Below are 27,969 nucleotides of genomic sequence, written 5' to 3'. Positions count from 1 at the left end.
CCAGAGTAGGCACGGTGACCGCCTCCCTAGACTCCCAGGCTCCTGCATGTCCGCTTTCCTTATTTGTCTGCAGGAGCAGGGGGTGGGTGGGCTGCAGGCTCCAGATGAGTCATTTCCTCCTTAGAATCAAGAGCTGAGGGTTGGCCGAGGCAGGAGGCCCACTGCAGGGGAGCCAAATGCCCACGGAGGCCAACCAGGATGTGGAGCCACCTCCACGCGGTGGGAGGAAATGAAACATTTACTGAGCACTCAGCACACAGGTCCTTCGGGGAAGAAAAGAGCAAGCGAGAGGGAACCACGAGCCATTTTTGCCATTTTATCCATTTATTATTATATACAATATTAAGGCACAAGTTGAAGCAGCAAAGAACAGGAAAATCTTTGGCTGACCGACAGTATCCACAGTTGCCGTGGGGGACACGCGTGTTTGTGGACTCCCCCCTGGCACTCTGCACACGCACCCATCTGGGCTGAACATCGCCCCTCACTACAGACCAGCAGCACGAAGATGCTCCAAGGTTACCCCAGGCATCGGGGACCCCGGGAAGCAACACAGCACACTGCCACCAAGCGCAGCAACGCACGCACACGGAGCAGGCGGAGAGAGCGGAGGCACCAGGGATGTCAGCGTTCGGGCTGAAACCTGGTGCCCGCCTTGCCCTTGTTTCGCAGGCTTTTCCACACTGTGTAAATGCTTCATGGAGAAGGAGGCTCCCTGCCTCTCCTCCAAAGGGAAAAACATCTTGGTTGAAGTCCAACCACTGTGGATAAACTTGCTTACATTCTGTTTTGTAATAAATACTTACAGGTGTCTAGATGTGAACAGAATCCTAGGCAAAGTCACATGTAAACACAACACTGGGCATCAAAACTTCAGGGAGCTGATCTAAGAAAATGCTGTATATATGCTTCCTTATATAGAGAATAGTATTTTAAAAGTTTCATGACAAACACCTCAGTCACAGCATAACATGACAATAACATGCACCTAAACCTAACACCAGCTTACGGAATACCTACTAAGGAATATGCACTTTCGTCTGTAGTGTGCACAGAGGTGGGGATGCATACGAGGCATGGCAGGAGAACAGGCTGTTAAACGTGACTATTCGTACTGTTCTCCCCTGGAGAGGTCACTCTGAGAGGCTATGAGACCGAAGACTCATTGCAGGGCACTTCTTACCTTTTCAGAAACTAACAGGGCGTGAATTACCTTAACTGCCATACTTATTCATCCAGCTGTGCTAGGAATAACTTGGGATTATTTCCGGCACTGAACTCTATCCCCAAAGGCTTCTCATTTCTAGGGGAAGCAAAGGAACGTGCCAGGCCCCGAAGGCTATTCGGATAGAGGAATTCCATAAATGTTCCCAAGGGAACGCCTTTGAGGAAAGTGGGGTGAGTGGAAACACTTGGATCTTCTAGACTTTCAGAACAGAAAATTCACACACAACTGTACAGGCATGCTGCACACATGTGCTCGCTTGTTCTCTCTCTCTCTCTCTCACAAACACACACACGTCTTTAGGTACCATTCAACTACTAAATGAGATGGCATGCCACTGCAAAAGAAAGAATCCTTTGCTCATTGGCTCTTGAAGAAATTCATTCATTGAAACGCTGACCATAGCTTCTTCATTACTATCTACATCTCCCCATGGGGCAACACATCAGAGGTAAGCCCCCCTGCCCCCACACACACTCAAATCCTCACACCAAAGGCAGACAGTTTAAACACACTGATTAATTGGGGATGGGGGAGAGAAATTGATAGAGCATGTGCCGTGGCTGCCTTAGCTTTTAGGATGTGGAGCAGCTATGGTGAGCTGGATGACTTCTGGCTACTTAAAAGCCTTTTCCACTTAAGAGCATCCACAGGATCTCCACACCATGGGTACAACACCTCTCTGTTTGAGAGGGGTACGCGAGATCACTTAGCACACTCCACTCGCTCCAGGGCAGATGTGGAACAAGACTTTGGCTTTGGAAGAAGCCCTCTCTTTGCTCAGCACAGCTCCCAGAGGTCCGCGTGTGAGCTCCCTGCCTCAAAACTTTTCCGCTCCAACGCGCTCTTCACTGCCTCCTAAATGCCAGCCTTGCCTGTGTTTCCCCAAGTTTTGGGGACTCAGAAAGTCTACTGGGGCAAGCTTGCTCACTCCAGTAGGACAAAGATGTTTCAGGCACTCCATCGCGAGGATACAGGTGGCTGAGGGCAGAGCCAGGTGAGAGCAAGGATGGTGAGGACCAGCTTCTCTGCAGGGAGCACTCTCAGAGCAACAGAACCACCGAGTTCTGGTTCAAGTTCAGTACTCATTTGCATCAACTGTCTCTATATCCACTCCCAGCCCTGTGCAGTCAAACTCACCCATGAGATCCAAAGAGCAGCCTCAGCAGGAGTGAGACCACAAGGGCTCCATCACTCCCTACTCTCTGAGACAGCCCTGCTCTGCACGCATGGCTACAGTGTGAAGTCCACACCGCCCCTGCCTACCAACCTCTGGGAAGCAGAAGAAATGCTGGGAGAAGAAAATGCTAATTTCTGCACAGACTCTGACATTTTTGGAAAACAGTGTTTTTCCTGGCAGCTTAGCTGTTTGGACCTGTAGGCAGTAATAGTTTTAACAGGAGTTCTGGGGGCAGTCCTCTTTCTCACACCCTAAGATGTGTGACAGCCATGTGCACGTGCCTATGTACATGTGTGCACACACACCACCACAGGGAGGCTGGGCATGGGAAGCCATGGTGTAGGCACAGCTCTTCCTCTACACCCTTGTTTTAAATCCCAGCTTCTGGCTGCGAGGCTTTGAGGAGGGACTCAACTTCTCTGAGCCCATTTAGGCACCCATGTCTTCAGGATAATAAAAGGTATGCAAACCCCAGGTGGCGTGGGGACTAACAGAAGGTAGCACAGTGCTTGCACACAGCACTAAACACATCGCTGGAAGCGTTTTTCTGAAAATCCAATGAGATAAGATACTGTAAAGTGCCCCGGAGTGGGAGGTACCTGTGACCCCTTTTTCCTGTAGGCGAGCTCAGCCTCAGGAAAGCTCACTGCAATGCAAGTGCAGCCGAAGACATTTTAAAGCTGGTGGCCCTCCTTCCCAAGGAAGAGGCCCAGTGAGCTCGGGAGGAAATGAAAAGACTGATGATGACTGCGGCACAGCTGTAGCTGACAGCCTGAGAAACGGTGCTCTCTCCACTTGTGTTTTGACAATGAAAACATCTGGTATTAAAAAAAAAAAAAAACTCAAAAACAAAAACAAAACAAAAAACAATTCTGGGAGACCCAGAAGAGTTGAGTGAGTGTCATGCCCAGATGCACCAAAATGCAGTATCTAGGGCGCGAGGACCAGGCTTCGGGAGCAACACGGCTGGGGCCCTGGCTCTAACCCACTGCTAGGGAGACGCCCGAAGCATGGGGTGGCCCAGACATGTGGTGGAGGCTGGCAGGGTTGCTTTTCTTTCTTTTCTGGTCCGTCCCCAACATGAATTGGAGTCGCCATGTCCTTAAGAGAGTTAGCTGCCATTGACTGAACCTCATTCCTGGAGAGAAGTGATAGGGAACAGTGACTGGGATGCCATCACTGGGCTCCATCCCTCTCACATTCACACTCAACCCCTTCCCCCACTTCCGGGGCCTCCCATGCTCTTCCCACACCACAGAACACGGGGTGAGCTTGGCGCTCAGTCTGGGGGCCGCCTCAGTTTCCCAGCCTGCACCATACTTATCTGCTGCTCAATGTGAGACTAGAGGAGGCAGCACAAAGCTGAGGGCCCACCACAGGGCAGAGCTTGCGAGAGTCAGCTCCCGCTTCGTCTTCTGGGGGGGGGGGCTCAGAGGCCTATCTTGCCGAAGCCGTGTAACTTCACCCAGGTCACTCTCCAAAGACCAGTCCTAGAAGAAGCCTGCCAAGCAGGTTTCCCAAGAAGCATTGCCTTCGAGGTTTCATTCAGGGGGCACCTGAATAAATACTGGACGGACAGATTTTTGGGAGCTGAGAAAACACAGATCCAGTTGAGCTGGAGGGAGAACAACATCAGATCGTGCAGGAGCACCTGGCAGCCTGATTAGCTTCTCCTCTCTTTATCTGGTCCAGCACCTCCTGGACGGTGGAGGAAGCCAGCAGAGGAGTCCCGTGAAACATCGCAGCAAGGGTACAGAGCCCCAGCACCCGACTCACTCCCGTGCTCTCTCCATGGCATTTCGGCCTCACTTTGGATAAGCTGTCCCCCAAACTGAAACCTCCAAAAACCCTAACCACATCCTCTATATAGATTGGCCTATCAGGTAACAAAGCAAGTTCCCGGCAGAGAAAGACCCACACACAGAAGCCTGCACGTTCATCCCCAGCAGTCAGAGGAGTGCAAGGGGGAAGGCAGCGTGGTGAACAGGTGTATGAGACAATGAGAAAGTGGCACAGGGCGCCTGGTGAGATTCTGGATGACCCCAAAACAAAATGGTTTGCAAACTCTCATCCAGTTCCTGGAGGGCTGCCCTGAACGTCTTACACAGAACAAAATGATGGAAATTTCAACTCCTCACAAGAAAGCTGACGGGAGAGTGACAAAGCCAGTGCCGTGATCTTAATGTAAGATGTACATGGTGAGCCGGGGCTCTCCTGCCTCATCAGACCTTACCTAGTGCATAGTCAGGATGAGATTAGCAGCTGCAGCCCAACTACGCCAAGTGGATAAAGCAGCCAGGGAGCCAGCATCTGGCCTTGTCCTCCTGGTAACTGGCCACTGCTAAACACAGCAGGGACGATGCCACTTCAGACACTGCGCTTATGAATCCCATGCCTCGGGAGTTCTGCCAAGTCTGATTACAAAGGAAGGAACAAACACAAAAGTAAAATTACAGAGCTGAGACAGAGATGAACTCGGAGGTTAGGGAGGATGAGCCCGAGCTGCCAGCACTTCCATCCTGTTGAGAAAATACTGCTGAATCCAAAGAAGCTGAGGATCCTTACCACCTCCTGAAAATCCAAACTGGACAGGTAATCAGGTGGAGAGCACCTTCCCAATCCCCCGTCATCCCTGGACATTTCTTCTCAGACACACACACTCCTACAGGACACCCCGTGTGCAGCGTGGGCAACACTGTCATACACTAAGATGGCTCTAGGGATTTCTAGGAGGTTCTTAAACCAAACATGCTGAAGGCAAGGAGAACAGGGCTATTCCCAGGAAATCCATGTTCAGGTTTGTCTGTTTATAGCCAGAGATACATTTTCTGTACAAAGAAAAAGTCCACGTCCTATTTCTACTTAACTTTGTTTCCAAACCTACATGCATTTTCTGTCTTCCACTACAGAGAATAAAAATCCATGGCCATGGCATTCTCCTCCATCTTCAGTCATGTAGGCTCCCGCTCTCGTTTCTAACATTTATCGAAAGTGTTCCCACTCCTCTGAAACCTCTTAGCAGTTCACAGCGTTCCTGATTTTCCTCCACACCTTCTTGAGCTTTCTCCTCCTCTCCGCCACCTTCCTTGCTCGTCAGGGTTCCGTCAGGAAGTTCACAGGGACGCAGAGTTAGATGAGCACTTCCATCATCTCGCCATCGGGGAGCTCGGGCTTGTGCAGCAGGCTGCTGACACGGCTCCTGTGGTCAGGTGACTTCCCGTGGCCAGGAGAGGTGTCTGCCAAAGAGGGGGAGACATCAGGCTCTGTGCCAGGACCCACTTCAAGCACCCCTGTCCACTGAGGAGTCTTACCACAGCGCACATGGGGAGGCCCACACAGTGCAGCCTACGACTCAATGACTGGCCCAGGTGGGGTCAGATACAAAGAAAGACAACCAGTGATGGAAGAGAGTTCAGTGGGTGGGCATGACGCTGGGACTGTGTGCAGAAGCTGCTAACAGCCGCTGTCTCTCAGAACTGTCACACACTCACTACAAGCCAGGAACTATTTACATGTTCCTTGCTTTACTTGGGAAAGTGCATCCTAAGAATTTCATCTCCAAAAAAGGACAACTCTCTATTGACTTGTCTCTCTTGGAGGATGCAATAAAGATCGTCCTGAAGGAAACAGTGACTCTGTGCTCCAAGTAGCCCCATTTCCTCAAAAGAATTCCTGCCAAGGGCTCTCTCCATGACTCTGATTAGTCCATAGCCAACTCACTCTTCCCCTGGGCACTTCTGGACTTGCTGCAAAACTCATCCTTCCCACATGGTCTTCAGTATATTAAACAATGTACTGGCCTGAGTGCCGTGCCACAAGTTACCTACTCTGCAGTGAGGTCTACTCCCTCCATCAGCCATGTCCCCCACGGAGGCCAGAAGCCCTCAGACGTCACTGCCTTGAAGGGAACATCTATGAGCCTGCTACCATTGATGCACCTGATGCCTGATACCGTCTCCCAAACATCCAGGAGGGCACCCACAGGAGTCTGCTTCGACTCTTCCTGAGGAAGAGGTAGTGATAAGGCACATACTACAACAGCAGGCTCAAGCTGTGTGCTCATTTGAGGTGGAAGTAAATCCCAACAGCCTGTATATGCTCCTCATGTTTTATCTCTTTAATATAAAGCATGCGCACCAGCCTCGTGCAGTAGGATGATCACCATCCTAGAGTGAAAGCTGCTTGGTGCACCTGCTGCTTCTCCAGCTCAGCAAGAGACCCTCTCTCAGGCCACGCAGTGCTGTGGTTCTTGGGGGCATAGAGGAGGCAGGCAGCACGTACCCAGTTTCTCCGCCACTGCTTTGGCCGCGGGGTGTCTCAGGACGGGGCTGTTGGAAGGAGTGGTGCTCAGCCTGCCACGGCTGGGGAGGGAGGCCATGCTGGGCCAGAGGAGTTCAGTGCTCTTGTCCGTCTGGGTGCTGCTGTCTTTGCTGCCCGTCTTAGCATGGGCACTGCTGGCTGACGTGGTGGAGGCTGCAGGGGGCAGTGCTGAGCCTGGGGGGGTTGGCAGCAGCGGGGCAGAGGCGTGTTCATGGTGCTCCTTCCCCAGCAGCAACCCTGAGGGCAGAAGAAGAGCTTTCTCAATGGTATTCTTTTTTCTCAAAAAGCAAAAGCACGTGTCTTGGAGATTATGTTCTTCTTGACTGATAATTGCTTCACTCATTCATTGATTCACTTACCAAGCCTTTATTAAGCACATATTATGTGCCTGACCAAATGACAAAGGGAATTTCAAACATGACCTGCTCCCTCCCTTCCTAGGCAGCGGAGGAGTTGTCAGGTAAGCCAGTTATAATAGAGCATGATCAGCTGTAGGATAAATGGGTTCACAGGGCGGTACGGGAGGACAGAGAGGTGTCCCAGCACCAGGGCATGCGGGTAGGGAGGTTCCTGCTAGGCTTCCCGTGGGCTCCACTCCTCCCAGCATGGCCCAGGAGGGCTGGTCTGAAGCAGTGCGGAGTGAGCACTGAGTAGTACATATTATCACCCAAGAGGTATCTCTGTGTTGGAAAGCATGGCACGCCCAAAAAGTGGGAAGCCAGTGGCGTGCCCAGCAAGAGCTGCTTTGCTCTCTCCCTCCCAAGGCCCAGGAGTGGTGAGGCTGGGGTGGAGAAGACGGCGTGCTGCCCAGGAAAAGGAGCCACAGGGCGTGCAGAGCTGTCCATTCTCCCAAAGCCTTCCTGCAACGCTAGACAAGAGGGTAACTTCTTTATTCTTAAATGCAGCACACATCCAGCAAGGTGTCAGCCCTCCAGAACGCTAGCCTATAGGAGAACCGGTAAGCCCAATGAAGTATGTGTTCACCTAGCTTGTTGACAAGCCAGCAATGCATAAAGCATCCTCACCAGGACTGCTTCCAGTACGCATTCGAAAGGGTGATTCATTTTGCCTAGAGCTCTGCTTCTCAAAATGCAATGTGGGCACAGGATTAAAATGAAGATTCCAGCAAGCGGATGGGGTCAGAGGGTCTGTCTTACAAGCTCCCAGGGCTTCACACATGGCCTCACTTTGTATTTCACAACGTTCCCATGAGGTAGGCATATCCTCTGCCTTACAGAGCAGGAGATGGAAGCTCAGAGCAATTAGCATCTTACAGCTAAGAAGCAGAAGCAGGACCCAGATCAGCTGTGCCTGCCTTGGAGCAGTGTTCACACCTCATCAGCTGCCTGCTGAAACTCCAGAATGTGATAGGATGTTCTTGTGGGGTGGCTCCTGGGAGTCCCTGTACAAGCAGGAAGGGACACACTGTCCCCTCTACCTCCTTCCAAAGGCCAGCGGGCAAGAGATGGCGGGAACATGTAGGAAACTGCAGAGGCCCTGCAGTTGCACCTCTGCCTGGTCCGCAGTCTCTCCCTGTTTTTGTGACACACGGACACCAGCCATAGTAATAAGGAGGAATGTGAGGTTAGAGAACACAGCGATCTTCCAAACCGACCAAGGTACTCAGGCTCTGAAATCTGGTGTAGACCAAACCCAGCGGGACAGCCTCAGACACCAGAGAGATGCCTGCTGGCTGCATGTCACAAACAGGCCACCCCCAGAGAGGCTTCCCTCAGCAAGCAATTTCTGCCTCTTTCCTGCACCCCCTCCCCTAACTGAGTTGGGGGCTAAGTGTCCTTGGATCGGTCTTTGATGATCCCAGCTGGTCTACACTCGTCCTCTTTGAAGTGCATTTCCTTTGTGGGCAGGGGCTGCTGAAGCCACCAGAGGAGGGACTTCAAACAGAGACCCTGGTTGGAAGTCTTTGATCCCCGCAAGTCTGCTGGGGTCATATGGAAGCTCTTATCCCCTTTGGCACAAAGCAGCCAGGCTCCTCAGGGTCCTATGCTGGGGAAAACTGGCTCTGGACTCCACTGAGAAACAAAAACACACACTGACCTGGGGACACGCATCAAAGAAGGGCCGGACCCCTGGCGTTGCCAGTAGGCCAGGGAAGGCCGCAGGGACACGCGTGTCTGTGTGTCTGTGTACAGTGTGTGTATGTGTTCTTCCCCAGGTCCCCCAGCCCAGCCAGCCAGTGGGCCACACCTGCACCCCAGAAGCCTGCACCTGGTTGAGACCACACCTGCAGAGCGCTCCTCAGAATTCTGTGCAGCGATACAGCACAGCCGCACCACCAACCCTGCACATGGAAGGCACTTCTTCCAACAAGCTTCCTCTGCACCGCCTCCCTCTTTCCTCCCACGGCCCCGCGGGTGCAAAAGGGCAGGCAGGGACTTCCTTTCCTAGAAGCTGAAGCAGAGGTGCAGCAAGTAACAGGACCAGGAAGAACCAAGGTCGGGGATCTGGTTTTGTTTTTTTTTTTTTTTTTTTTTCATTAGGACATCTTGCATTTTAAGGGATGTCTCAACATTCAACAATAACAGCTGATAGCTATGACACAGGCTGAAAGCTCTGGTGGTGTAGCCTTGGGAATTCACACAGTGTTTCCACACAACTCACTTAACGTCCCCAATCAAGGTATGATCGACTTTCGTCCCCATTTTACACGTTTCTGAACAGAGACTAGGAGACGCTCAGTGCATTTCCACGTCCCAGGAGAGGCAGGGAGGCTGCCTCCGTGCGGAGTGGCCCTGCTTCTCGGATGCCTGAATGGAAGAGCTGGGGCTCACCTATGCTCCCCTTCCAGGTCTTCTCTTCCTTCTTCTCCTCGGCCAGCTGGCTGCTGGTCAGGGAGGTCTGCCGGGAGTGCGTCCCAGTGGCAGCCGCGATGGACGGCACGGAGCGGGCAGGCCGCAGGCTTGAGGAGTCTGTCTTGCCCGCGTCTTTCCGGGCCCGCTGCTGAAGGACCTTAATCATGGCGTCCTTCTCTATGATTTTGGCATGGAGATTTTTAATACTGTGAAACAAAGAAAACCGCCTTAGTAAAGAGCGAGGTGGGTAGAAGGTGCGTCTAGTTCGAAGAACTGGAAGCTTTCCTCTAGAGCCGTCCCCAAGATGTCACTGTGGTTCAGGGATGCAGAGTTGGATGCTGCACAAGTCTTCAAGCATTGCAGCCTCCAGATGTGTCACACAGATCTTGTGTAAGAGAACAAAAGGCTGCGCCTTTCTGGAGGCTCTAAGGCTTCTGAGAGGCACAGTGGGAGGGCTGACGGGTACCCACTGGACCAAGGTGGGCTCAGGGACCACTCTGAGGGTTTGGTACTGAGGACAGGTAGTAGAGAGCAACAGGGAGGCACAGAGGCGAGCTTTCAACTAAAGTCAACTTCTCTGTTTTCCAAGAAAAAGAAGTAAAAAGGTGGACAGATTATCTGAAGATGATTTTTCCTTCTGATGGCCAACAATGAGAACCCAAGCCACAGGAGTCCCTCTCACCACTCTGATCCTATCTTGCTGAGCCTATCCACGCCTCAATGATGCAGCCCCATTTTCACAGCTGCACAATGTGAGGCTTGGAGCTCAAATGAGCAAGTAGAGACAAGGCTAGTGTATGTCCAAGGCAAGTAGAGACAAGCCTAGTTTATGCTGGCAATCCTGCGTGGCCTATCAGAACAGGGCATAAGCTAAATACATTCTTTCATTCTAGCTGGAATATATAAATTCTGGCTCAAAAACGCTGGGTCATTGGAATATGACCTGTTCCTCCTTTCTAGCTCAGAATCTCTGCAAAGTCATAGCGACACAGAGGTACTGAGGGCATCTCAGCCTTCAAACCTGCACTGCCAGAACTGCCCCCTTGAGAGCGCCAACTTCGGTCCTGCTGCAGAGCAGAGCGCTCACTGAGGTGGGAGTCCTTCTGTCCAGGGCAGAGCATGGGGGAGGAGACCTCGAGCTCTCAGCTGCAGTCCTCTCTGGAAGCGCCGCAGTGTGAGAGCCACCACGGGCTGGCAGGCCTCACTCAGGGTCTGCAGGTGAGCTGGCAACGCGGGCGCATGTGGTTTTCTCTTACGTGTACTCCATGTCCTGACACCTCCTGTTGGCCTGCACCACCTCCTCCTCTTCCTGCCAGATGTGAGCCTCCAGGGAGCTCTCGCCGTAGCTGCCATTCCGAGAGTGGTTGATGATCGTGGTGTCTCTGGGAACAACAGGGTGAGCACTGGGTCACAGTAAGCCCTCTTGCTTTGTTTCAAGGCAAACACACTCAGAATGGAAAGAGATGGGGTTCATGTCAGAACACAGATCTGTTCCTCACACCCCACTGGTGTCTACAGGCCCTCCCTCTACTTCTCCAGCTCAGTTTCCAATCCAGTCAGATGATCCCACACAGAATGGAGCAAACACTGGTGGACAGGCAGCCCAAGGGTACCATGTGGGAAAAAATAATCTCTCCACAGATTCCTGTACCCACCCTTCCTCTCCTAAATCCCAGACAATTCCCTTCCTAAACCCGATAAAATTAAGGCAGTATGTACAACAAGCAAATAAAATAAAAAATCAAAACTGCCTGCCCCTTCCACTAACAGTGTGCATTAAGCTATATGATAAGTGTGCATACATAGATCAGGCACCTATAGCTTTAATCTACTGACACATGGATACTGTTATATTTGTTGGTGTTTCTAAGCTTGCACTTTTTCATACTGGTCTTTTCATATTTTTCTAGTGTTAAATTTCTGTTTTCATGTTTCAAAATTTTTTATTTATTCATTTTATTTATTTGAAAGGCAGAGAGACAGAGAGACAGAGAGAGTGCTTCAATTTGCTGGTTCACTCCCCAGATGCCCACAGCAGCTGGAGCTGGGCCGAAGCCAAGATCCAGGAACGCAATTCAGGTCTTCCATGTAGATGTCAGGGACTCAACTACTTGAGCCATCACCTACTGCCTCCCCAAATGTACATTAACAAGAATCTGACATAGGGAGAAGAGGTGGAGCTCACACCCAGGGACTCACATATGGAGTGTGGGCATCCCCAGTGGGGGCTTGACTCTTAACCAAACACCCGCCCTGCCATTTCAGTATTTTGGGATAGTGAACCAGGACTCAGTGAAATGGGACTCAGTGAATACCCTAAACAGAGACCAGCCCTCTTGGACAGTGAGGCTCCAAGCTGATTCTTCCTCCAAGTGAATTCTGCCTCATTTCTTGTTCTATGCACCCTGGCTGGGACTCAGGTTGGTTAGGTGTAACAGACACGCTGGGCACCAGGAAAGATGAAGACAGACACTGTGACCTTGAGAAGTTCAACTGAGGTGGTGGAGTGAGGCTAGGAACAGGCACTGGGAGATGAAAATTCTGTTCTGCTGGAAGCAGATGTCAGCCTGAAAACAACTGGTCGAAGATAACTATTCTGGCCACTGGTTTTGTCAATTTAATTACTCCTAATGAACAACAATTAGTAAAAAGATAATTGTGCCAACCAAGTAATGAATCTTAAGATGAAAGGCACAATAATGCCTCTAATTATATGAATAGCAAATTAATAAATGATCTAGTTAAACATTTCACATCTCTTTAATGTCGTATTCCAATGCTACAATCATACTGAAAATCTTAAAAGCTCTTTTCTAGAACACCCAAAACAGCACCAAGAGGCCCTTCTTTTACCCACTTCATGCCACTAATTGTGAATGAGCTGAGTTCCATGCTATGATTGAGCAGAGCATGGTGCTCATGGCTGCCCCTTTCATTCTCACATGTGCAGTAGTGTGGCTGGCCTCAGCACGCAGATGCAGTAGGTGTGGCTGGCCTCAGCACACAGATGCAGTAGGTGTGGCTGGCCTCAGCACACAGATGCAGTAGGTGTGGCTGGCCTCAGCACGCACATGGAGACACCCAGGATGGGCGACCTCCCCAAGAACACCCAGTTAGTGAAGGATGGAAATGGACTCAACCCCAGGTACTTACGCCCCCAAAACCCAGGTCCGTAACCATTACTCTACATTCCTGGAGGCTTCCTTTGTGTTTTAAAAGAAGGCCTCAGCAAAGACGCATAAATATAAAATAAAATAATGAAGCAAGAGTGAACCTGTGAGAATGTGGTCCAGAAAATAAACTGTCTGGAAATATATCATAATGCCAACATATGCAGAAAGCAAACCAAATTCTTTAATTACACGCACAAAAATCATCGATATAGGAATAAGCAGTTGAAACATTTTCAATATTTCAACCAATTTACTTTTGGAAAATTCATAGAGCTGGAGACAAATTTAAAAACTCATTTTTGTACTGCCAAGTAAGGACAGCAGGCACAATTAGATGAGAACAACTTAGAAACAAAACTCTGAAAAAAATTATATTGCTTTGAAACCTGTAAAAAGTTTCAAAACCTTCCCCACATATACAAAATAAGCCCACCTTGTAAAAAGTCTGATTGGTAGTATCGAGATGCATAAAGACAGCGAAGCCAGTTGGTGTGCAAAAATTACCTTTTTTGTTTAAAACTCATTGTTTAGAAATGTGAGGTATGCATCAGTGGCTGAAAAGTCACAGAACTGATGACTAGAAAAAGCCATTTTTGCCAATTTATCTCTAGCCATTTAGCATCTAATCTAGACGAGAACTCAGAACTTCAACATTTCTCAGAAATATTTCATTTTCCTTTTCCCCCCTTACTAGCAATACAAAAGCAAAGGTGAAATTACAGAGGTTTTCTTGGAAAAGAACATTAAGATTTTCATCCATCCATCTATCCACCCACCCATTTATTTACCCATCCATCCCTCCTTGCATCCGTCCATCTTCCAGAACTTCAAACAAAACACTCAGGGAGAGGCAGAGGGCTAGTGTTAGGGCTCAAACAGGACTTGGCTCCCCAGATTCATACAAGCACTTAAGCCCCACTGTATTATGTTAATGGCTAGTGATTTAATCATTTTAAGGATTCTGGTGGAGGCCTGATCCAATTGTGTTGTCTGAAGATAGGGCCTTTGGAAATTGGCTGGATTGGTTTAGATGGCTAGGGTGGCTCCTGGGATTAAATCACAATGGCTTTATACAGAGAGACAGAGAAAGGGCAGAGGAAGAGTGTGCTGCCTCTCTGTTTCCTGTTTCACCCTCCCTCCATATGTGTTCTGCTCTCATTAGGTGCCAGGTTAATGGGGTCATCCTGTCTTGGACTGTGGAGACCTCCAAAACTGCAAACCAAAATAAGCCTTCCTCTTTGCTAAGAAGATCCTTTCAGGTATCTTTAGTTAAAATAATGAAAGGCAGACTAACACAGTTGGATAAATTCCACAGTGTTTTCTGGGTACCTAAAACAAACCCCCTTGCATGAAAGATAAACAAGGATGGGCCTAGAATCTGCGAGTGGGAGATAATGTTTGGGGTCTGTCTGTATTCTCTGCCACCCTCAAGTCCTAAACCCACCATGTAGTCTATGCTTCAGACCTGCTGCTTCCTCCATTTCTGATTTTGCTTTCTAGTCCCATCCACGCCCTCAGAGCCCGGGATTGCAGACAGACATCTCATCTGCTAAAAACAATGATACACAAGGGCCCCCACACCATCCCCCACGGTAACACATTTACACTGCTACAGGAATGCAGTCAGGCTCCCTGTTCCGAACCAGTCCACAGCTCTGATTTCCATTTCACACATGAGGTTTGCCACACTTAGACGGGCTTGTCCCACATCACACACTCATAGCCAGTGACAGACAGAGAAGCCTTGACTGGAGGGGTCCTGCCTCCCTGTGTAGGGTCCTCATTAACATCACACTGAGAAAGGGAACTTGTCGGGCAACTGTTGACAGCAGTGCATTAGCCCCTAACCCAACATAGCGGGCCAGGCCCTCTGTAACCTTAGGATGGTTCGCTGTCTTCCCCAGGACAGAGAGGTAAGTTAGTTGTTAGCTTAGCAACCAAAGAGCTCATCTTCAAAAGGTCTATTTCAGAGGGTTGCACTGTTCTCGTCTGTCCGTACGGTGCAAGGACTGAACTGGTGGCTGTAACTTCCCTCCCGTTCTCACCCCACAACTCCAGAGCTGTCCATGCCTGATTCAAGTGTCTGTTTCATTCCTGAGGCTGCAATCAGATGTTAGAGGCTATTTCCATTACCAGCCTAAACATCCATGAACAACATGTGAGCACTGGAAAACGATCCCCAAACAGCTATTTTGCACATGGGTGTGCAGGTCTTCCTGTCTGCAGATATAAGTGTCCTGGGGGGCACGTCATGGAGGTATCTTGCAAATATAAAGACTCTGCTTGCTCCAGTCCTTGGATCCATCAGGCTAGACTCCTGCGGACTCTGCTCTACTTGAGCAATGAGCCTGAGTGCCCGTGAGTAGCTTATAAAGTGTCTCCCTCCATCTCAGCTACCTTCTCATACTCTTTAAGGAAGAAATAAAACACGCCAAGGCAATGTGGAATTGAATCCATCAGCAGTCGCATCCTGGGCTTTAACTCATTGTGCTCGGTTCATGTCCTACAAGCCCTAATGGCTCAATAACAACCCTTATTTCCTAAGAAGTCTGGTTCTGGATGCTCCTTTGAAATCTGAGGATCTCCGCCAACTATACTGACCATAATTTTTGGCAAATTCCAAGCAACTTTAAATTAAATGACCAAAATAATTTATGGGCAGGAAACAAAGTGAGTGGTGGGAGGCAGTGAGGGGCTAGACTGGCCCAGTGCACGCGCCTCCGGCGTGTGCAGCAATGATGTATGTAGGAGACATCCTGCAAACAAAGGGCAGTGGGATACTGCCTTGCTTGCCCAGGCAGCACAGGGTTTCAGTCAAATTCCTGAGCGTTATTGTTTGAGTTACTGCACCACTTGATCTAATTCTTAAAGGAAGAATAAGGCTGTGCATCTATAGGAAGAAAGCAGAGAGAAAGAGGTAAACACCGACAGCAGCAGAGAACCATTTCAAACCAGGTGAAGTAGGGTTTTAAGTCGGACAAGCCTCCATTTGACCTGTGGCCCCAGCACAGACTGCTGGACTGGTTTGTATCAACTACTGCCGTCTCATTTTCTTCACTTGTCAAATAAGACAAGAACAGCCCTTGCTCTCAGGGTTGCTATGAGGATCATAACTTCTTCTCATCTGGCCCGTGATATACACCCAGCATTAATATGCTATCACAACGTCCTTCTTTATGATCCCACAGGATGCCCCTGTGTGGATGTAAGTGGCTAAGTGCGTCTCCTCATGTTGGACTCTGGAGTGTTTCCAATGCGCTGATGCTTTCAGCAACGCTGGGGTGGACATCCTTGGACAGACACCTTCAGGCACTCACATAATGGTGTCCTCAAGATAAATGTCGAGAACTAGGAGTTTGGAACCAAATTATCCTCCAGAGCCGTTAGACCATTTTGCTGTCCAGCTAGCACCACAGACATTTAAATGATTTTTAGCTGACCTCACGCCCCAGGAAGGGCTCCTGCACCTCTTTGGGTGCCTTGCTAGCTTGGTTTTGGTTACCATTTTTCCCTCCTGCAGGGTTTCGCCGGCTCACCTTTCTGCTGCAGCGGTGGCTGCGGCGTTCATGGCAAAGTGCCGAATGGTGCTCTCCTCCAGGTACTTCTGCTCCCACTTGGTCATGTCAGCCTCCAGGGCCAGGATCCGCTCCTCCTTTTCCCGCACAAGCTCCATGAGGGCCGGGGCATTGTATTCTGGCATGCTAGCTGGCTGGCCATTTCCATGTTTCTGGAGAAGCAGAAATAACATCTTGCTGTTCAAAATACGGAATGAAGTAAGACCACATCAACCCAGTCTGTGCAAGTGCCCACAAGGAGCACACATCTGCCCTAGATCCTGCAGCAATTCACATCCATCAGCATCATGGCCTTGCTCTCCATCTCCAGAGCGTGCAATCCTGATTCAGTGGATCCTACCACCACGCTATCCCACCTCTGCCTTCCTCTGTCTCATTCAAATTTCATGGAGCTCTATAAAATACACCGTATTACCTCCGCTTGACAGATGAAAAACCAAGCTTCTGGGAGGTTAAATGAATGGTTTGATGTCTCTCAGCTAATCAATAGCTGGATCAGAATTCAATCCCAGTTCTTTCTGGCTCAACAGCTCAGGGTCTTTGCATGACAAGTGACTAGTCCAATGCCTTGCAGTTAATTTATGCCAAAACAGGAACTGCAGTTGGGTCTCTTTCTAGAACACTTTTCTCCAGAATTCAAGGAAGTGATCCCAGTTGTCAATTTCCCCGATGCTGGGAGACAAAATGGAAAAGCACGGGAGGTTGCAGCGAGATGCCCTGACACGTGTGCTCTCCCAGCATCCACACCTCCCTCACGTAAAGGGCTGAGAATGAGAATCAAATCAGACAGCCACGGAAGCTGAAGACCACCAATGCAAGGCAAGCTCATTTTCAGCCTTTTCCTTCTAGCAGTGTCAGTAAAAGGGGATAAAGGTGGCTGCTATCTGTGCTGCACACAAGCTGATGATATTTACACTTCAGACTTGCCTTTGAACTATTTCCTATTTCCTCTAAAGGGCATGAGGTAGAGGGCGAGGGGGGTTTTGACGAGGTTCTGTCTTCAGACTGGCAGTGCCGACAGGCCACCTTGGGAACTAACTCAGTGTCAGGCGCCAGTCCCAGCATGAGCTGGGCTCCTTCCTGCTCCAGTGGAGAATGGTTTTGTCCCAGTTATTCTACAACCTGAGACACACATCCCCTCATGCCCACCACTGATGGCGGTCTTAAATGCAAAGCTGGCTGCATGGTGAGAGGTATCTGAATGTTTTACACAGAATCCCTAATGTCCTAGATTGGGCGATCACCTAAGAGCAACAGCTGGGCATTTTGGGCTGCACCAGTGCAATCCAATCCTGTCAGACGGAAGAGAACACATGGACCCCTGAGCATTTGGGAAACCATATGTTTCTATTCATTTTTTAAAGCTACAAATAGAAATGATTCTCAGAAGTGGCAGCTTGCCAACAACCAACATTTAAGGAAGAACAGAGCGGAAGGCACATACCTGTCCTCACCTGGCCTGCAGGAAGCCACTGACCCCATCTGGCCAGTCACCTGGACCCAGGCAGGAGGACAAATGAACCAGTCTATCAAGATGAACTGCTCCTCTATTTTTAGAAACTTTCCAAGAAAAAGCTCCCACAGCCTCACTAAGCTGCCATCCATGCCTGTCAGTTTCCATCTAATCCCTTCTGTTACCATTTCAGCGGTTTGTTTTTCCAAAACCCTCTTGACCTCACATGAGATCATGACAACTCTTCACAGGCCCCCTAATTCAGGCCATTAAGAGTTATTTAAATAAATGCATGAATTTCAGCATTCAAGCGTACAGAGGCAGCACAGTCTAATGGGCAAGTGTGCTAGCCATCAAAGAGACTGAGGGTCAGGCAGGACAGCTTCTGTCGCCCATCCAGCTGATCCACACAGAACGTGTGCAGGGGACGTCACAGCGAACAATACAGACAACATCTTTGCTCTTGATGTGTCCACATGGGAGGAATGTCCTAACAATCCACGGCTGCCTTCATTGCTCTGCGCCTCATTTTCCCCTTCTAGAACATTCCCATCTTCTCTCACCTCACAGGATTAGTGTGGAAGTACAACAGTAGTAAGAACAGCAATAGGAGTTACTCTTTCCTATTGGATTGCTACATGCCAAGCATTGTGGTAAGCACTTTGTGCAGTTTATAAAAAAAGTTTATTTATTTGAAAGGCAGAGTTACAGAGAGGGAGAGACAGAGACAGAGATCTTCCATCCGCTGGTTCACTCCCGAGATGGCCAAAATGGCTAGAGCTGTGCCAGGCCAAAGCCGGGAGCCTGAACTCTATCTGGGTCTTCCATATGAGTTGCTGGGGCTCAAGTGTTCACTCGGGCCATCTTTTTCTGCCTTTCCAGGTGCATTAACAGGGAGCTGAGTGGGAAGTGGAGCAGCCAGAACTGAATTTCCTCATGTTATGGACCAGGATGCTGAGGCTCAGAAAGATTACTCACCCAGGGCTCCGCCTCTGGAAGGAGAAGGCAGGAGCCAACGCTGGCTGGCTCAACCCTGGAGACCATGGTCTGACTCTCTCTGGGATCCTGTGCCACCCTGCTCATCTCTGGGGCATTGCCTTCTGGAAGCATCCAGGGCATCTTGCAGCAACGGGAGGTCTGTTGTTTGTGGGGCCAGGGGAAGAGGCGCTGCTGTGTTCTGGTGTGACTCCAAAGGCAGGGCCCTTGCATGGGGAGTAAAGCGCCTTACGCTCTGCTCTCAAAAAGCCTCTTCAGAGGAACGGCCTTGGAAAGCAGCACAGCAGTGGGGGTGGTCTTACTGTTCTGCTGAGAGTGGAGATGACGAGGGGCTTTGTTAACAGTGTGAGCTCAGCATGCTTTCTAACTGGCTCAGACAAACACCTCACTGACACAGGGGTGAGGCCGTGGGGGTGGCATGGACTGTCCCCATGCCTGTGCTGAGAAGTGGCACGAGGGTGAATGGGGCCATCAGAGAGATTCCTGGACAGCCTTGCCCAGAAAGCCAAGTTTCTCAGCTGACTTTGTGTTCTATGGCAGACTCTGCGTCATCCCTGCTGAGGGCTCGCAGAACTGTGCTCTCCCCACCGGTCCAGGGGTTCCAGAACTGAGTATAACCAGACTTTACCTAGTGAAAAACTCACAATTTTTTGGGTAGATTTATTTGAAATAACATTTTTACCTCTTTTTGTTAGAGTAATGTATGCTCAGTGGTAAAATCAGAAAATGTATTAAAGGGGAACACTGAAACTAGTGCTTATCCTTTTTAAGGAGTAGACAGAACAAGACCATCTCTGAGTGCACCGTGCATCACGGGAGACAGACTGATCCTCTCACTTGTTTGAAAACTGTGATGCCAGTTCTCAACAGATGTCAAGCATCAACGTCCTAGTCAACCCCGAAGACTGCCTCTCGTCTGTGGGCTACAGATGGCTACAGGTCTGCGATCAGCTCACAAAGACACATCCAGAATGCACGTAGAGTAATTTCTCTGGGGAGCTTCAATCTGGCCATCTCCATCCTCCATTGGTGCGCCCAGAGCTGTCAGTAGCCTTTATGCATGGCAGGAGTGCTGCTTTGCCTGTTCTCAGGAAACTGTGTGAGTGAGTATGCATGAGTCTGAGGGTGCACATGGTGATCCGTTCTCTGTGGCAATTAAGATATTTTTCAGAGAATCCTAACCTCAGAGCTCTTGTTCATACACAGTAAGCACAATGGAGTTGAGTCTCACCACACTCAAAAGAGCCAAAAATCTGTAATCTAACTGCAGAGTGTGGATGGCACATTAACTGGAAAAGAACATTCTTTGTTGCTTTAAAAGCTGGGATGTGCCCATTTTGCCAACTTAAGACTCCTACGGGTCTACTGCAGGCTGGCTGGCACTTACCTGGTTCCAGAGAAGTTCTGCCCTCAGGTTGGGGAGGTAAAACATCTAATGACTGAGCAACAGAGAACAGTTGGAGGGTACAATTTGTGCCAGGGTATGTGGCACAGGTTACGGGTGCCAGAAGTTCAGCCACTGTATGCAGGATGGGAGGAGGCGGGGCTGGGTTCCTTAATTTTCTGGGCAACCCTTCTCCAGCCAAGTGCCCACATCCAGAGGGAACTGCATGGATCTGCCCTGCGACAGGGCTGAGCTGGCCTGAGTGCATGCTTTCAAGTGTTTTCAAGTATCTCAAACACAACCACTGTGGCCCATATCCAGTAGATAATTCCATGGAGCTCTGCACTCTGTGGCCCTGGTATCCCAGTTTAGAGCACACCCTTCATCGGTGGCATAAAGGGCTTTGCCCACCAGCCTGGTGATGATGGACAAACCCCAGCTCCTTTGCAGCCAGAAGGCCCTGACCAGCTTGGAATGGAGTTCCCCGAGATTGGGGTGTTTCGTGCTGCGCTCGCTCACAGATGAGTTACATTATCAGCTGTTACCAGCAGAGAAGGGGAGGCAACAGGGAAGGAGCTATGGCCAATGTTATTTCCCAGAGCGGGTGCTGGCTCTTTCACTTTACCTCTGGAAACTCACTGAGCATCACCTCCAGGCACTAGGAACAGCACCCTCTCCCAGCTCTTTCTTTCCATCGCTCCAGGAATTCCTGCTGTCACTACACCCTGCATGATACGAAGCCTGGGGACTTGAGCCCTGATCTCACCATCCGCTCTCCAGACTGTCCCCTGATAGGACCGGAGGGCCCCCTTCTCTGAGCCTTCGCACCAGATTCCTCTCCAGCTTGAAAACCTCCGTAGTGCTGGCTTCCTCTGACTACAAGACAAAGCCCAGTCGCTCCACCTGACCAGATGCCCTTCCCAAAGTGGCCTCCCCAGCCACCCCAGCAGGCATTCTCCCCTAGCCAGCGGCACCCAACTGCCCTGACCTTGCCACGCTGGCCCATGGCCCTTTCCCTTGCACATGCTTTCCTTTCCCTCTCTCTGAGGTTTCCACCTTCGACTGCCCACAAACTCATCTCTCAAAGTCCAGCTCAGATGTGCTCCTCTGGGAGGCCATCTGAAGCCACATGCCCCACCCCCCCACTCCAGCCCAAGCCAGTAGCTACTTTCTCTCTGTGAGGACATTTGTTGCTCCACAGTGAGTGGACTGCTAGACTCCCCCCCTGATGGCAGCGCAGGTCCCTGAGGACAGGGAGCTCTTGCTTCCCTCTGAGTCTGGCGTGCTGAATGAACACATCCGATTCATCTGCTGGCCCGGCTTCCGTACCTGCTGGGTTCTCAGCGCATCCAGCTCTCGCTCCAGCCAGGTCCGCAGCCTCCGCTCCATCTGCTCCCGCTTCTCGCATGCGGACTGCAGCTGGGTCAGGGCCTGCTGCAGCTTCTCAACTTTCTCCACATAGGCTTGCTTCTCTCGTAACTGAGTCGAGAAGGGTGAAGAAGAGCAGAGTTCAGACCAACGATTTTCAGTGTTGGGGTGGAAGCAGGGGTCGCAGTACCTGGAGGTCCCCTTTAAACTACAGGTGCACGCACTTGCGTACTACTATCCCTCAGGTTTGCTGGGACAGAAAAGAGGTGCAGAAAGGCCGTCGGTTACACTTAAAATGACTAGGATATCTGGAAATGAAGACTCCGCCACAGTATCTGCTTTTGGTCATTTCTACAGCTTTGAACTCAATGCTTGGTTATTGCTTAATAATAATAGTGTTGGCAGGCATTATGAGGTTAACAAAATTTTCAATATCATGAAGAAATTCTTATTCCACAAGATCAAATGAAAACTCCAGGATTAAAAACTTATACACTAAATTGCAACAGGCATTGCAGAGCAGAAAGTTAAGCTGCTGCTTGTGACACCAGCATCCTATATCAGAGTGCCAGTTTGAGTCCCAGCTCCTCCACATCCCCCAATTCAGCTTTCTGCTAATGCACCTGGGAAGGCAGTGGAAGGTGGCCCAAGCACTTGGGGCCCCTGTCATCTATGCGAGACTAGGTTGCAGTTGCCAACTCCTGGCTGTGACCTGGCCCAGCTCTGCCTGTTGCAGCCATTTGGAGAGTGAACCAGCAGATGGAAGAGTTCTCTTTCTCACTGTTTCTCCTTCTCTCTCTGTCACTTTGCATTTCAAATAAACAAATCTTCAAAACACTACACACTGAACAAAACCATGAATCTATCCATTCATTCATCCATCAAAAAAGACTGGAAGGAAATATTTAAAGCATTAACTGTGAATATTTATACAGAAATTTCTTCTCTCATCTTTTCTTATTTTCAACTTTTCTATAATAAATATAAATTACTTTCATAAAGGAGGAATTATGTGTGCATATATATATATATATATATATATGCAAGTGTACCCAGTTGTGTATGTGTGAATAAATACAGTGATTTCTTTGTATTGATACTTGTAGGGTAGCTTTCTCCTAAAGCTTTCAGAGTCCTTTAGAAATGAGTAGTTGACAGCCCTGAGGAGTCAGGAAGGGCCTAGTGAACACTCCTGCAGCACAATAACTGAGTACTTGGACCGACGGTTAGAGTAACTTATGTAAATATCGCATCAGGCATGGATTAGGATCATGGCCAACAACCTCCAACTCTTACCCTGACTTTGTTTTCTTCCAGTCAGGAGTTTAGCCCATGGTCATAAAAGCTGGGAACATTTCTAACTTTCTGGAACTTGGCTGGTGTCAAAAACTAGGCCCAGACATCTACTTGAACTGGCCCGGGTGAGAAGACACCAGGTGGTGTTTCCTGTCATTCTGCACCTGGGTGTGCAGATGCCTTGCAGATGAGTCAGTCCTGAGCTCAACCCATGATTACCCCAGCAAGCCAGCACAGGCTAGTGATCTAAGAGCCTGCTGCCAAGTGAAGTTCCTGACTTAGCTGGCCGCACTGCCATGAGCTCTCGTTGTCCCCTCTCCTATCCAAAGCTAATGGAATAAAATGGAGGAACTTCTGACATTTTAAGGAAGGGACAGCAGCTTTACAGATTTTTCTACACTTGTTCCTTTTTGGGATCAGTTTTCATCTGATCTTGGCATTCTCTGTGCTTTTTTATTTTTATTTTTTTAACTTTTTGACAGGTAGAGTTAGTGAGAGAGAGAGAGAGACAGAGAGAAAGGTCTTCCTTCTGTTAGTTCACTCCCCAGATGGCCACTACGGCCGGCGCGCTGCACCGATCCAAAGCCAGGAGCCAGGTGCTTCCTCCTGGTCTCCCATGAGGGTGCAGGGCCCAAGCACTTGGGCTATCCTCCACTGCACTCCCGGGCCACAGCAGAGGGCTGGACTGCAAGAGGAGCAACCGGGGCCAGCGCCGCGGCTCACTAGGCTAATCCTCCGCCTTGCAGCGCTGGCACACTGGGTTCTAGTCCAGGTCGTGGCGCCGGATTCTTTCCCGGTTGCCCCTCTTCCAGGCCAGCTCTCTGCTGTGGCCAGGGAGTGCAGTGGAGGATGGCCCAAGTGCTTGGGCCCTGCACCCCATGGGAGACCAGGAGAAGCACCTGGCTCCTGGCTTCGGATCAGCGCGGTGCACTGGCCGCAGCACACCGGCCGTGGCGGCCATTGGAGGGTGAACCAATAGCAAAAGGAAGACCTTTCTCTCTGTCTCTCTCTCTCACTGTTCACTCTGCCTGTCAAAAAAAAAAAAAAAAAAAGGAGCAACCGGGACTAGAACCCGGCGCCCATATGGGATGCCGGCGCTACAGGCGGAGGATTAGCCAAGTGAACCACAGCGCTGGCCCCCTCTGTGCTTTTGATTGCTCAATTCAATGTAACATATTTTTGAAGACCTACTAAGTTCAGGTTCCTGTGTTTCTTAGAAGCTTCATCTTTTCAATTATTTTGTCTGCAGCACCCACACACAACCTAGTATGTCCTCCACTGCACAGTTTCTGCATGCGTAGCCACTATAGGCATGTGAGATTTGTCCCCAATGACTGCAACAGTGCCCAGTAGGTGCTCAGCAAGTCTTTATTAGATGAATGCGTGAATATTATCCATAAGCAACTGCAAGTTCCTTGAGGGCATGAACTTGCCCCCTTCCCCTCTGAATCAGCAAGGAGTACCTCATCACGAGGATGGTCAGTAACCGTGCTGGTACTGCCCAGCATTTCAGCACTGTGCTTTATGTGTAGTGTCTCATTTAATTCTCCCAACAACAGTAAGAGGTAAAGCCCTTTATTACTTCCATTTAAAAGATGAAAAAACTGAGGACTGAACAGGTTAAGTAACTTGCTCAGGGTCACACAGCTGATACTAGCACAGTAGTGTGGCCCTGCACGGAACTCTCAATCACCATGGAAAGTTACGGCATGTATTCGATGCATGCCTTCTGATCTGAAGTGGCACCCTCCACAAGATTCTTTAGTAAGAACAAGAGGTGATTCTGGAAGCCAGAGACATGAGACTAATTTTAGAGAGGCTACCTGCAACCAATGATTTTATATGAATATAATGACAAGAGACCCACATTAGTGCTTGTGAAGATACTGTCTTTAGGGAGGTTGCAAATAACTTTTATTTTAATATAAATATTAAAACTAAATGTTTTAAAAATTGTGTTTTTTCCTTAGCTCCACACACAGAGATAGAACCTGCAGGAGTGACTCAGTGATGATAATAATAAGTGGCCTGTCTTCCTCAGAGCAGACTTCCTGTCTGAAGAGGGTAAGGTCAGTTTCTGGAGTGAATTCCTGAGTGGCAACCAGGAAGACACTGCGGGCTCCTGCCCAGGATCCTCTTGCAAGTATTAAGATTTTCATTGCTATTTAGGACTTGGAGGGAGGCGGGGATTCAAGGCTTATTATGAGCAATACTCTCATTTACTCCCCAATCTTCCTCTTTAGCTGCATTACCCTTGCAGGGAAAGTTGACAGAGACAGCTGAGGATCCAAGCAGCAGCAGATATTTCCTGAAAGGACAGCTTCTTTTTTCAACATCAACACCAAAGCTGGACTTTCTTTGTGCTTTCTTTGTGCCAAGTGCCCAGTGAAGCACTCACGTAAGCTGTTCCAGGTCGGCCTCTGCCAGAGGCTGAGCTTGTTTCCCACGGCGGAGCCTGCTCAGGTCAACCCTCACCACGCAGGCAGCTGCAGGTGCAGGGCACAGGCTTCTGTGTGCTAGGCCATGCCTCTCCTCTCTGCCTCTGCGTCTACAGCCCGGACCCCCCAGCCTGGAACTCAGAACTGGCTGTCCTAATTCCTCCATCAGGATTACAGGGAGAGTCTGCCTCCTAGAACCTCAGTTAAAGCAGATTCCACTAGAAACTACTACACCCACAATGTCTGAGCAGGATCAAAATTTCCTGGATTGGAGGGTCACTGCCTGGTTGACCAGTCAACTTCTGGAAATGGGAAACAGGGCTGCTGACCCAAGGACAACTGAACTATTTAAAAAAAAAATTGCTAGTTTCTTTTCTGTGGAGGCACCAGTGGTTTCCATCCCTTCCATTTATTTCCAGCCTTGGACACTTGCCAACCAATGGCTGGAGGTTGGGCTTTAGACTGCGTGCGAGTTCTCTCTGGAGGGTAGTCATGGGTGCCTCTCATGCCTTGCTGGCTTTGGGATGGATCAATCCTTTTTTAATTTATTTTTATTTGGGATGTTTTCCACACCCCTCCCCTGCCTCAGCTCCTTGGGATTGGCTCTGGTTAAAGCAGTTGGGTAGGAAAAGGAAGTGAAGGCCCTTGGGGCTCTGCCCGCCTCCCTAACCCCATCTCACCTCCTCTTCCAGCTTGATGACCCTGGCCTGGGCGTTGCTCAAAGCCTGGTCCAGGATCTCAATGTGCCTCCGGTGGTCCTCACTCGCAGTCCGCACTGCCGCTAACTCCATTTCTAACTTCTCTTTTTCCTTCAAGAATTCTTTGTCTAGAAGGGAGAGAAGAACAAAACTACCTCTATCAGAAAGTGCCCTCTGGGCTCACTGCCAGTCTACATCTGGCAAGGATTAAAAATAAAAAGCATACAAATAGTAGAGGATCGAGTTACTGTTTTTATTCCTCAACAGTGGTGGTTGTGTAAGGTAAGAATTTTCTCAAAAATCACTGCTAGGTCTAGACACATTCCAGGTCACAGTTCCAGAAATGAACGGCACACAGAGAGCTAGTGACCTTATGGTCTCCATAACTCAATTCTCTACAACACTGACTTTAATGCTTCAGATGAATCTTGTACCAATTATTTCATTTTATGCTCACACCTCCCCTGCTACCATTTTCCAAGCCTGTGCTGAGGGGAGAGGCAATAGTAACAGTAATATTAATATTCTCATTCATAAAAATAAACCAAGATCCAGAGAGTTTGGTCTTAGGCCAGACTGCAAAGGTGAGATTACAGGTCAGGTTCCAAACTCTTATTGGATCCTCTTCCCATATAACCTGGCCCTTATTTGCTCCTAGTTCTTTTTGAAAGACGAAAGGGGCAGTGCCATAGATTTAAGAAATTTTCTTTCCTCTCATTTAGCAATGGTGGTCACTGTCTCTTTTTTTCATGTGGGAAGCCACTGCAGGGCACCCTCAGACCTTTCTCTCCATTTCCTGTGCTGACTTCTCTATTCTCTTAGATTAAGCAGAAAGGACCCGTAGGGTCATGGGACCAGCATTTCTTATGAAAAGTGCTTTCCTGTTACAAAAGCATCACATTTTCTTTAAAAATAGATGAGATAATTTAGATATGTTGTGAATGATTCGGAAAAGCCTGAAAGAACTTAAGATACAAGAATAAGGGACGGGTCAATAAATTACTGTACACTTTCCATAAGAATAGGATGTAGCCTTTGAAATTAAAGAAGAGAATGGAAATTGTTTTCATTATTAAAAAAGATGATTACAAAATCATATGACATTCTTCTATATTTATGGAAACAAGGCATCTACGACTCGTTACAACAGGAGCAGCAACAACAGTAGGTAGAAATTGAGTTCTATGTGCACACATCATTTTCGCACGTAGTATCGGTTATGTCAATCCCAGTAATTTACACTGAAACAGATAGTCCAAGTCAGGAAGTCACACCAGCATGTCAACAGTGGTTGCACTCATTCATTTCTTCCTGCAGTCACTCATTAATGTAACAAATGGTCATCAGATATGGAAGACTTGGGCTCTGCAAGCAGTGGAAAGAATGCTGCAGTAACAGTAACAGAACAGAAAGTGTGGTTATGAATACAGGGCATAGGAATTAAAAAGACACTTTCAGATTGCAAATCTCAGATAACAAACTCACAACTTTAGAGGCAGAAGGGATTACAGGAAACACCAACATTCAGTTCAAGGCCCTTCACTTTATGCATGAGGAAGGAAGGCCCAGAGGAGAGAAGGCTCTTGTCCAAGATCCCAGTGCCAGCTGGGGCAGGGCCATGCCAAAGCCCGGCTCTCCTGATGTCCCACTATGATGTCCTTTCAACTCGACTGCTCTACCCTTGCACTGTGAAATCACATTGATGAAATCAGAGGGCAAAGGAACAACTTCTGAATGAACAGACAGACTTGTCATGCTGAGTAGTGGCTGTGTTTCCCAGAAACAAGGGCATCCCTTGGAAATAAAATGAGACCACCAATGTCCTGACCCAGGATAGAGCATTAATTTTAGGTTCTTTATGCCCTACTTCAGCAAGCCACTGCCTTTCCTCCTCCTCCCTTTCAGAAGCATTAGAAATACTGCCTAACGGGGCCAGTGCTGTGGCTCAGCGGGTTAAAGCCCTGCCCTGAAGCGCTGGCATCCCATATGGGCGCCAGTTCTAGTCCCGGCTGCTCTACTTCTGATCAAGCTCTCTGCTGTGGCCTGGGAA

At 49.2% G+C, this 27,969-nt stretch overlaps 1 protein-coding gene across 30 annotated transcripts in view; it reads right to left on the bottom strand.

Annotated features, from left to right (window-relative positions):
* Positions 1 to 305: 305 nt before the first annotated feature.
* The window catches only part of AMOTL1 (angiomotin like 1), a 185,867-nt gene continuing 158,203 nt past the window's right edge, over positions 306 to 27,969 (bottom strand). For all 30 annotated transcript variants that reach the window (XM_051820643.2, XM_070076937.1, XM_051820632.2 and 27 more), the window contains 7 exons: positions 25,902 to 26,047; positions 21,449 to 21,598; positions 16,248 to 16,438; positions 10,795 to 10,920; positions 9,518 to 9,744; positions 6,687 to 6,962; positions 306 to 5,641 (listed from right to left, as the gene is read on the bottom strand). In XM_051820643.2, the coding sequence (XP_051676603.1) occupies positions 5,535 to 5,641; positions 6,687 to 6,962; positions 9,518 to 9,744; positions 10,795 to 10,920; positions 16,248 to 16,438; positions 21,449 to 21,598; positions 25,902 to 26,047 (1,223 nt within the window). In that variant the 3' untranslated portion in view covers positions 306 to 5,534. The remainder of the gene's footprint in view (positions 5,642 to 6,686; positions 6,963 to 9,517; positions 9,745 to 10,794; positions 10,921 to 16,247; positions 16,439 to 21,448; positions 21,599 to 25,901; positions 26,048 to 27,969) is intronic.

Source organism: Oryctolagus cuniculus, chromosome 1, assembly GCF_964237555.1.
Source record: "Oryctolagus cuniculus chromosome 1, mOryCun1.1, whole genome shotgun sequence".
In the NCBI taxonomy this organism is placed as follows: domain Eukaryota; kingdom Metazoa; phylum Chordata; class Mammalia; order Lagomorpha; family Leporidae; genus Oryctolagus; species Oryctolagus cuniculus.
The sequence above is the reverse complement of the archived record's forward strand: the minus strand, read 5'-3'. Positions and strand labels throughout refer to the sequence as shown.